General features: G+C 40.0%; 1 protein-coding gene across 2 annotated transcripts in view; it reads right to left on the bottom strand.

Moving 5' to 3' along the window:
• Nucleotides 1-7399: 7399 nt before the first annotated feature.
• Nucleotides 7400-10747, bottom strand: part of sec22a (SEC22 homolog A, vesicle trafficking protein) — a 14097-nt gene continuing 10749 nt past the window's right edge. The window contains exons 6-7 of one of the 2 annotated variants that reach the window (XM_083776239.1): nucleotides 10567-10632; nucleotides 7400-9199 (exon numbers count right to left, since the gene is read on the bottom strand). In XM_083776239.1, the coding sequence (XP_083632365.1) occupies nucleotides 8999-9199; nucleotides 10567-10632 (267 nt within the window). In that variant the 3' untranslated portion in view covers nucleotides 7400-8998. The remainder of the gene's footprint in view (nucleotides 9200-10566; nucleotides 10633-10747) is intronic. The other variant, XM_083776240.1, reaches the window with a different exon arrangement.

Here is a 10747-nt window from a genome sequence, read left to right as displayed (position 1 = left end):
TGAACCTAAGTAGGCTAGAATGGGGTTGCTAGGTGGAAGTATGTAGGACTAGTAGCATGCCAAAGTTTGTGCTATTGCCATAGAGAATGCATTGGGCGTTTAAGTTAAATAACTCATAAACTACAAACCATAAAAATAAAAAAAAGTTCCAGCATGTGTCTCCACAGTAAGCTGAATAATAAAAAGTGTGAATGGAGTTTCTAGGTGAAAGTGACTTTTGACGTGCCTATAGAGCTGCCATTGAGCCCCATGTTAAATGTCTCAAATTTGAAAGCACTATATTTCTAAAACTATGAAACATTTCAAAGATTCCTTTTCAGGCAAACATGTCCACCGTAAGATGAACCTAAGTAGGCTAGAATGGGGTTGCTAGGTGGAAGTATGTAGGACTAGTAGCATGCCAAAGTTTGTGCTATTGCCATAGAGAATGCATTGGGCGTTTAAGTTAAATAACTCATAAACTACAAACCATAAAAATAAAAAAAAGTTCCAGCATGTGTCTCCACAGTAAGCTGAATAATAAAAAGTGTGAATGGAGTTTCTAGGTGAAAGTGACTTTTGACGTGCCTATAGAGCTGCCATTGAGCCCCATGTTAAATGTCTCAAATTTGAAAGCACTATATTTCTAAAACTATGAAACATTTCAAAGATTCCTTTTCAGGCAAACATGTCCACCGTAAGATGAACCTAAGTAGGCTAGAATGGGGTTGCTACGTGTAAGTATGTAGGACTAGTAGCATGCCAAAGTTTGTGCTATTGCCATAGAGAATGCATTGGGCGTTTAAGTTAAATAACTCATAAACTACAAACCATAAAAATAAAAAAAGGTTCCAGCATGTGTCTCCACAGTAAGCTGAATAATAAAAAGTGTGAATGGAGTTTCTAGGTGAAAGTGACTTTTGACGTGCCTATAGAGCTGCCATTGAGCCCCATGTTAAATGTCTCAAATTTGAAAGCACTATATTTCTAAAACTATGAAACATTTCAAAGATTCCTTTTCAGGCAAACATGTCCACTGTAAGATGAACCTAAGTAGGCTAGAATGGGGTTGCTAGGTGTAAGTATGTAGGACTAGTAGCATGCCAAAGTTTGTGCTATTGCCATAGAGAATGCATTGGGCGTTTAAGTTAAATAACTCATAAACTACAAACCATAAAAATAAAAAAAAGTTCCAGCATGTGTCTCCACAGTAAGCTGAATAATAAAAAGTGTGAATGGAGTTTCTAGGTGAAAGTGACTTTTGACGTGCCTATAGAGCTGCCATTGAGCCCCATGTTAAATGTCTCATATTTGAAAGCACTATATTTCTAAAACTATGAAACATTTCAAAGATTCCTTTTCAGGCAAACATGTCCACCGTAAGATGAACCTAAGTAGGCTAGAATGGGGTTGCTAGGTGGAAGTATGTAGGACTAGTAGCATGCCAAAGTTTGTGCTATTGCCATAGAGAATGCATTGGGCGTTTAAGTTAAATAACTCATAAACTACAAACCATAAAAATAAAAAAAAGTTCCAGCATGTGTCTCCACAGTAAGCTGAATAATAAAAAGTGTGAATGGAGTTTCTAGGTGAAAGTGACTTTTGACGTGCCTATAGAGCTGCCATTGAGCCCCATGTTAAATGTCTCAAATTTGAAAGCACTATATTTCTAAAACTATGAAACATTTCAAAGATTCCTTTTCAGGCAAACATGTCCACCGCAAGATGAACCTAAGTAGGCTAGAATGGGGTTGCTAGGTGTAAGTATGTAGGACTAGTAGCATGCCAAAGTTTGTGCTATTGCCATAGAGAATGCATTGGGCGTTTAAGTTAAATAACTCATAAACTACAAACCATAAAAATAAAAAAAAGTTCCAGCATGTGTCTCCACAGTAAGCTGAATAATAAAAAGTGTGAATGGAGTTTCTAGGTGAAAGTGACTTTTGACGTGCCTATAGAGCTGCCATTGAGCCCCATGTTAAATGTCTCAAATTTGAAAGCACTATATTTCTAAAACTATGAAACATTTCAAAGATTCCTTTTCAGGCAAACATGTCCACCGTAAGATGAACCTAAGTAGGCTAGAATGGGGTTGCTAGGTGGAAGTATGTAGGACTAGTAGCATGCCAAAGTTTGTGCTATTGCCATAGAGAATGCATTGGGCGTTTAAGTTAAATAACTCATAAACTACAAACCATAAAAATAAAAAAAAGTTCCAGCATGTGTCTCCACAGTAAGCTGAATAATAAAAAGTGTGAATGGAGTTTCTAGGTGAAAGTGACTTTTGACGTGCCTATAGAGCTGCCATTGAGCCCCATGTTAAATGTCTCAAATTTGAAAGCACTATATTTCTAAAACTATGAAACATTTCAAAGATTCCTTTTCAGGCAAACATGTCCACCGTAAGATGAACCTAAGTAGGCTAGAATGGGGTTGCTAGGTGTAAGTATGTAGGACTAGTAGCATGCCAAAGTTTGTGCTATTGCCATAGAGAATGCATTGGGCGTTTAAGTTAAATAACTCATAAACTACAAACCATAAAAATAAAAAAAAGTTCCAGCATGTGTCTCCACAGTAAGCTGAATAATAAAAAGTGTGAATGGAGTTTCTAGGTGAAAGTGACTTTTGACGTGCCTATAGAGCTGCCATTGAGCCCCATGTTAAATGTCTCAAATTTGAAAGCACTATATTTCTAAAACTATGAAACATTTCAAAGATTCCTTTTCAGGCAAACATGTCCTAAATTTGAATGGGGTTTCTAGGTGTGTAAGTATGTTGATATTCCAGGCATCTTTGACATTTATTTTCTGTGTATACGATCTGTGTATACACTGAGGGCTTAAGTGTTTTAAGCACCAGCTATTTAACAATGCGTCCATTTTTTGTTGAATAGTGCTTAACAGTAGTTCCAGCACCTGAATTGCCGGTGTTGCCTTACCGTTGTAGTGTGTTGGCCAATCAGCGTCCTTTGAATGCTAAATGAAAGAAGTAAACAGTGCAGGACAGTTAAAACAACAGTGGCAGCAGCATGAGTGGATATAATTGATGCTATTGAAGTCGTTTAAAAAACTAAAACTAAAATAAGGCTTGGCCTAGACTATAGAGACTAATACAAAATTGTTAAACCAAATTTGCTGACCTACCAAATTATGTGACTGGCTTGTGATTGGTTAGAATATTAACTAGGACTCCCTCTTCAGCAACGCCCATCTAAGAAAAACGGCAGCAATGGTGGCACTTTCAGACTGAATAATGAAGTGTAACGGAATGGAAATTCAGGCTATAATAGTACACAAATGACGCATAACTTATTTAAAAAATGCAACGCTGTAATTTAAATGTAATGTTCCTGGGGGTAAATGGACTTTATCTTCAGAGTAAATTTAGCGTTTTGCCAAATGGGCGGATATGGAACAAAAGTCTGTTGTACTGCTGAGTATAATGTTTACCAGCCTCTTCTCTGTGGAATTCAGCTTCACATTGTGGTATAATAACGCCTACTACAATATCTAGTGTGTCTCAAAAAACGTTGCGGAAAGAAAGGCAAGGTTATTTAATCAAACCTGACACAAAACAAATAAACAAATGAAGATATTGCCACAAAGATGGATGAGTTGGCTACAGGTAGATAGATATCCCAAGGATATGTTTTGGCAAGATTGAATAAAATGGCTTTCCCCAAGCAGGCTTAAAAATATACAATCTAATCTTTTCAACACAGTTGTGTGAACCTCTGTGAGGAGGGGCAAAGACTTTGTCACAAATGCTGTCGGTAACGTAGTCTCAATTACTGTGAGTTCAAATATAGCACTTCCAAGTCTAGTCTGTGGTTTTTACCTGCAGCAACCATTGCCAAGTGCCAACCAAGCAATTTGGCTGTTATCATAATCAACCCACTTAATGTACAGGCTGCTTCAGAACAAAGACGCTGGAGCCTGGAACACTGTGCCCCCTGCCTCATTAATCCTCCATCTACCTCAGGAGCAATGCTTGGTCTTTGTATTAAAGCGCCCGCGCTAATAACTGTAATTATCATAATCACCAACAACATAATCATCATAATACCCACTGCACAGGGGAGTGTTGCCAGAGAAATTGGCTTATTGTTGCTTCAATCTGAGCCATATGAGACAATCTGTTGCTTGTTGTTCTCCAAAGAGCCGAAACAGGGGATGGGAGATTGAATAGACTTTACCATGTAGGCCTACTGTATAGCAGTTGAAACTGCAGTGTTCACATTATTTTGGTTTGGTAACAAGTTAACAACAAAAGATTGTTCTTGTTGAAAAATTAAGGATTAGTTAGTCAGGCCACTGGCCTAAGTACATTCTAAATCTAATACACCAACCATGCATCGCCACCCAGCTCAGTGGCCTTGTGGTTAGAATAGAGTGTCCGCCCTGAGACTGGGAGGTCGGGGTTCGATCCTCGGCCGGGTCATACCAAAGACCCTAAAAATGGGACCCAGTGCCTCCCTGCATGCTTGACACTCAGCATCAAGGGTTGGTTTGGGGGTAAGGCCCTGCGTCATACTAGCGTCATGTCCAGGGGGTGTACTGCCTCACGCTACAGAAACAGGAGATAGGCTCCTGCCCTATGGGCCTCATGGCTCGGCAAGGCTACTTATGCATCGCCAATGACTGTGTTCCACTTTAAATTGAACTCTGTTTCATATTAATAAAATAAAATAAAAACGTACAGTATTTTCTGTGTAAAGTAGAGATCTCAAGAACTTTAATCACTTAAAAGGGGATATTTCACTTAGCCTTTGGTAATTTTATCCTGTACTGCACTAACTGCAGGCTTATGTGAACACCCCCCAGACAGTTTTTAAGTTGCTATTCATTTTAGCTGCCCCGCCAACCGTTCCAATACAAACCCATTGTAACTTCAAATTCCATTTTAACCATGATAGATTAATCGAAAAACACTCTTCCTTGGTTCTGGTGACTCATAGTGCCCTCCTAGTACGTGAGGTGCTTTTTCAATTAAGTTTTTCTTTTTTAAATGAAAAGAACAACGCTGCATAAAACCATCCCAAACTATATATTATATATATATATATATATATATATATATATATATATATATATACAGTATATACTTGAACCTCACGTATTTGGACAATAGTCTAGTATCATGGTTTAAAAGTTTCGAGTTTGAAGTTATAATGGGTTAGTATATGAAAGGGGCGGGGCAGCTAAAATAATTATCAAATATCAAAAAACTGTCTGGGGTGTTCATCACATAAGCCTTTTAATGATAAAATGACAGGCAACAAAGTCTTATGCACACCTGCATGCTCTGAGGCGGTGTGTGTAGGCAGGGCTCAATGTATTCAGAAAAACTTTATGTGCATTGTTCTGAATGATAAAAAGACCAAAAGTTTAGTTCACCCCCAAAATGACCTTTTTAATTTATTGTTGTATTACTCACCCCATGGAGACTTGAATTTGTGGATATGTTTTAGTTTTAGTTGCATTCCTAAGCAATAAATTGATTACAAGCTTGTAGATCTGTTATTTTCAAACATTTCACCTATAAGTAGCATGACCAAAATAGGGATGCCATGATTGCCTCTTGTCAAGTCCTTGCAATGCAATCATTGATAGGACCTTAGGCCTCATTCACATGTATCAAACACCAATCAAGCAAATGTTTGGAAGTTTTTTTGGGCCACCACAATGCACTTTTCCAATGGGAGTAACATGGTTTGACCAAACATTTCTGTTTGATGGAAAAGCATTGTGGTGGCCCAAAAAAACGATTAAACATTTCTTGATTGGTGTTTGATTCATGTGAATGAGGCCTTACAATCACACTAATAATTGAACATAACAATTACAAACACTAGTCTAGAAGATGGAATTATCAAACACAGAAAACTTCTCTGCTGAAAAATATCATTTGTGGGGGCATTGTCTCATAATTCTGTTATGTAATTCTCCAAGCTGTGAGTTCATGGTCACCAAATCCTTAACAGGCAAGCAGATAACGCTCAGGGAAAGCCTGGGGTTATGTCACGATGGAACAATGTCTTCTCTATAAACAGAGATTTGGCCACATTTTTAATTCTTATGTTCTGAACAACAAACATCTCCAATCTATTGCAACATGGGCACGGCATTATCCAGAGTACAAAAAGTGTGTTCCAACTTCCAACCGGAGACGTTTTGTTTGCCATCTAAGGCCTATTTCACGCTATACCAATCCCGACGCATTCAGAGCCAAATTAAAGCTGGCTTGGTTCCATGTTCTCTCTCTGGCTGTGCTGGAAATTAGAAATGAATGCATGTTTGGGGCCAGAAAAACACAATTCAAATCAGATCACTTCAGGCCTCGTGTTATGAAATGAGCCATTAGGTCATGTAGGTGTGGTACCACTGTTGTTAAGCTGTGCGCTCATAGAACATTCCGGTGAATCATCCAAGCTAGCGCTCCCCTGACAGGCACGCGGTGCCAAGCCCAGCGTAACAACATGGAGCATGAAGAGCTGAGGCTATACTTTCCTCTCCATGCACTAGTGATTCTAGTTGTTCTTTCCGCTCCATCCATGGAAAATGCATGCATATTAAAGAGCCCTTAGGACAACACGATCACTGAACTAATTTACACTAGAAAACAAAAGCGTTTCAATTCTCTCTTACACCTGTGTCTGGCTAGTTTTAAGTTGCCTGTTGAGGTGACTTGAGACCACAGGGGGGGGGGGATAACCTCCCACTTCAATGTAAGTGGTGGTGGTGGCTGTGCTAATGCGTGCATACTGCATACATTAGTAACTGGAGAAGGTGAGAGAATTGGAGCGCGCCGTTTTGGCCTCGTCATTATAGCCGTCACACGGGCCATGTCTCGGAAGAAGGGAACCATGATGCCAGAGCTCGGCTTCTGCGTTGACACGGACTGCCCTCCGAGGTGAACACCACGACTCATGGATACTGTGGCAGCAGACAGCCTGTTTATTGATATATCGTCATGTGACACCGGTGTATATACCCAAGGCTGTGTGTCAATCACATAGGGCTGCAGGCAGGGTGCTTGGACTGTACAATGTACTACAGTGGTTGTACCGTACTGTACTGTATATATCGTTGCCGCCGGGCAGGACCCTCTTATCTCCATATTTTTACATTTTGTGTTTTTTTCCCGTAAATAATACCATTAAGCATCAAAAACTCTTTAGTCTTGAAAAGTAACCGTTTTTGGACATACAGTATGAGGTTTCCACACCGACAGAGACTATATGGGCTCCATTTTCGTCACCGCTAAACCCCTTATCCCTAAACTTCTTTGCCTTTTTTTTTTACTATTTTGAAAAACATTTTTGAATAGTTCAACTAGCCAATCTACATTGACACGTTGTGAGCTTGACTGGCCATTTTACTATTAAAAAATGTTTAGCAAAATAGTAAAAAAAGGCAAAGAAGTTTAGAGATAAGGGGTTTAGCGGTGACGAAAATGGAGCCCTATATATAGCAGTTATACAGTACTATACTGTATTGTACAATCCGTTGCATTTATTATATATTCGTGACATTTTCGTGACATTTTGTCACGAATAGAAAAAGTCAATCTGCATAGAAATAACCATCTTAAATTATAAAACATTTCAAATACTGCAATAAAAATCTGTAAAAACAAATTAAAAACACAAGATCTTAGCAACCAGGCCAGCATACATACATACGCACAATCGGTCTAAAACGACAAATAAATAGCAGAAAAAGCAAAATACAGCGTAATTATTATAATAAACATCTGCAAAAATAATTATGGCTGAGCCCTGATCCCTGGAGGAGATATGCCCATGGAGGAACAGATGATGCAGGAAGAGTGGGCACCGCCACCAAGGAACAGAAAGAAAAAATATATATATGTTTTGAACATGCATGGCCCAGTACATCGTTATCAGATCTAAAATGTGTTCGCGCTAAAAATGACTACAGGTTGTGTAGCAATTGTAGAAATATTAGGCCTTCATTATTGTCAAATGCTCAAGCAGGTTCTCATCATGTATACTTTAGATTACTTACATACTGATACCGGTAATATAATACTTAACATGTTTTTGGCGGGGAAATAGCTAATTACGTACGCACTTCTCCAGTCACTTGGAGGATCATGTGAAAACTGCACTGCATCGTCTCTCAAAGCCAACGCACAATCCTTCTGGCTGTTCCAGAAATAACTCAATACCTGCTCCGATAACAAACCTCCGACTTTTAACCACATAAACCCATTACTTATTTGACCAGATTCCCCAAGATTTACCACTACACAAAAATAGAGTCACCCAAATTTGCGAGGTGTTGCGAGCTTGCAGATCTGCTATTTTAGTGGATTGTTTGCCCACATAACAGGGATGGAGATTTGTGTGGCTGCAGCAAAGTCCATACCTATACATGTATGTAGTCAGTGCATGGTAGACTGAGCTCCACTCAACTGGAGATAAGCTAGGTTCTATACAGACATGGACACATGGTGTTGTGGGGTTGAGGTACAGTATACTGCAAAGAGGGTTCGTAGGAGTTTGTAGTCTTGTTGTCATATCCCTATTTCCATGTATTCTTTTAATCCGAATTTTGTTGTTGGGCATGGAAACCGTGCACGTCTCCATAATTCAACTTTTTTAAAGTTCTTTCGTAGATGAAATGTCCTGCTTCGTGGTACAAGAGTGCCGCACAAGAGGAGTGAAAATGGCCAATCTACAAGCTCACAACGCGTTGCGTCGTGTTGTGAGTCGTTGGCTATATTCACTATTTTGAAATGTTTTTTTGGAATACCAAAACAAAAAAAGGAAAAAAAAAGGAATGGTTTTGCTTTTGGACATACAACAGCTTCATAAACAATTAGCAGTCGACGCAGAGGCTTATGGTTCCAAAAAGATGGCTGACGCAGTTTTAATGCTGCACCACCCCAGAGCCCGGCGGGGCGGGCGCTGGCGGGGTTTATTCCAGGTTTTTTTTGGTTGCCCTTCCGCTTGTGTGTGTGTGTGGGGGGGGGGGGGGGAGGGGGGCCGTCGTCAGACATTGTAGTCGGGGGCTTTGCCGAGGGGCTGTCTGAGTCGGATCTGCAGCGTCATGAAGGCGCCCACCGTCACGTGGAAGAGGATCTGCCAAACGTTCCTCAGTTCATACAGGTACATGTTGGACAGACAGATGAGCGCCAGCGCCAGGCAGGACTTGCTGTTCCTCCACACGGAGAAGTAGGTGAACAGGTAGCACTGACACACACACACACACACACACACACACACACACACACACACACACACACACACACACACACACACACACACACACACACACACACACACACACACACACACACACACACACACACACACACACTATCATTAGGAAATTAGCTGCCTCCTACTTGACCATTAATTGGCATGCAAATAATTGTGACCGGAGGACGATTCTACAAATGTCTTCTAAATCATTTTCTGAAAAAACCTATGTTTCTATGTCAGTGGTTCTCAAACTATTTCATGTCAAGGACCCCAGATTGGCTGCCGACCCCCATCTGAAAATATGTTGTTCCAGGGACTCCCCAGAAGCAAGGTTTTGAGTTCAAAACGTTCGCTCTGAAAGAATATATATTCAAAGATTTGCACATTTTAAGGATTAAAAGAAAATTGCTATTTTTCAATAGCTAACATAATGCTTAAAACACCAAAAGAGGTTCCCGCCCAGAATGGGTTTTAATTGGCATGCAAATAATTGTGATTAAAGATTTGTGGTTTTGGCATTGGACACAATAAAAAAAGGACATTTTGTGTTTTTTATTTTACCTATATTTACCTATATTTTGTATACAAAGAAATTACTGCAATATTTAATAACTATACTTTCAAAATATAGGTACAGTAATTACTCTATGCAATAATTGTGACAGGCATTATAGGATGCCGTTTTCGGCCTGACAGTGATCAATGACATGTATTTTTTTTTACCATGGCCATTTTATTGTCCTTCAAGGGACAGTTTAAGTCCGCTCAGCCGAAAGCTCCAGCTGCAATACATTTTTAATTGCATGACCAATTTGTGATCTTAAAAACACCTGGGGGGGCTCCCTCCCTCCCGCTCGCCGTATGAGCTTCACAAAAGACGAGCTGATGAAAATGTTAGAGAAAAGCCAGTGAGGTGGAAAGGATTGAGCCCTGCTAACGTTAGTCTAGCCCATTATGGGCGGGAAGTACCCCCTTTGGTTGTTTTAAGTATTACGTCATGCTTTAGCTGTTGAAAAAATAGCAGAATACAAGCTCATACGAGCTTGTAGGTCTGCTATATTTTTTTTGTGAAAATGTAGTGCCAATCTTTGAATATATATTCTTTCACAGCGAACGTTGGGGGTCGGCGGCCAAATACCAGATAATTCTGGGGCTCCTTGACGTGAAAAAGGTTGAGCAGCGCTGACATGGGGTTTTTTCAGAAAAAACTGTCATGATTTAGAAGACGTTTTGTGGAATCTAGTGTCCGGTCTAAATGGGCTAGCTGACAGGCTGCTGAGCTGCAAAGTATGGGGCTGTTAGCCGCTCAGTCAGCCGTTGACGGGTTTGCTCTCCTGCCGCAGACTATCACTTACCTGATACAGACAGGCGGCTGTGCCCAGGAAGAAGGCAATCACGTAATTAAAGTCTTCATCGTCATTCTGATGACAAGGGAGAGAGAGAGAGAGAGAGAGAGGGGTGAGGGGGAAATAATGCTTTTCAGCACTCAACCACCAAACATAATCTTCCCAAGGCTTGATCAAATCACTCAACAAC

This window comes from Protomyctophum parallelum (genome assembly GCF_964188405.1).
Source record: "Protomyctophum parallelum genome assembly, chromosome: 11".
In the NCBI taxonomy this organism is placed as follows: Eukaryota; Metazoa; Chordata; class Actinopteri; order Myctophiformes; family Myctophidae; genus Protomyctophum; species Protomyctophum parallelum.
The sequence above is the reverse complement of the archived record's forward strand: the minus strand, read 5'-3'. Positions and strand labels throughout refer to the sequence as shown.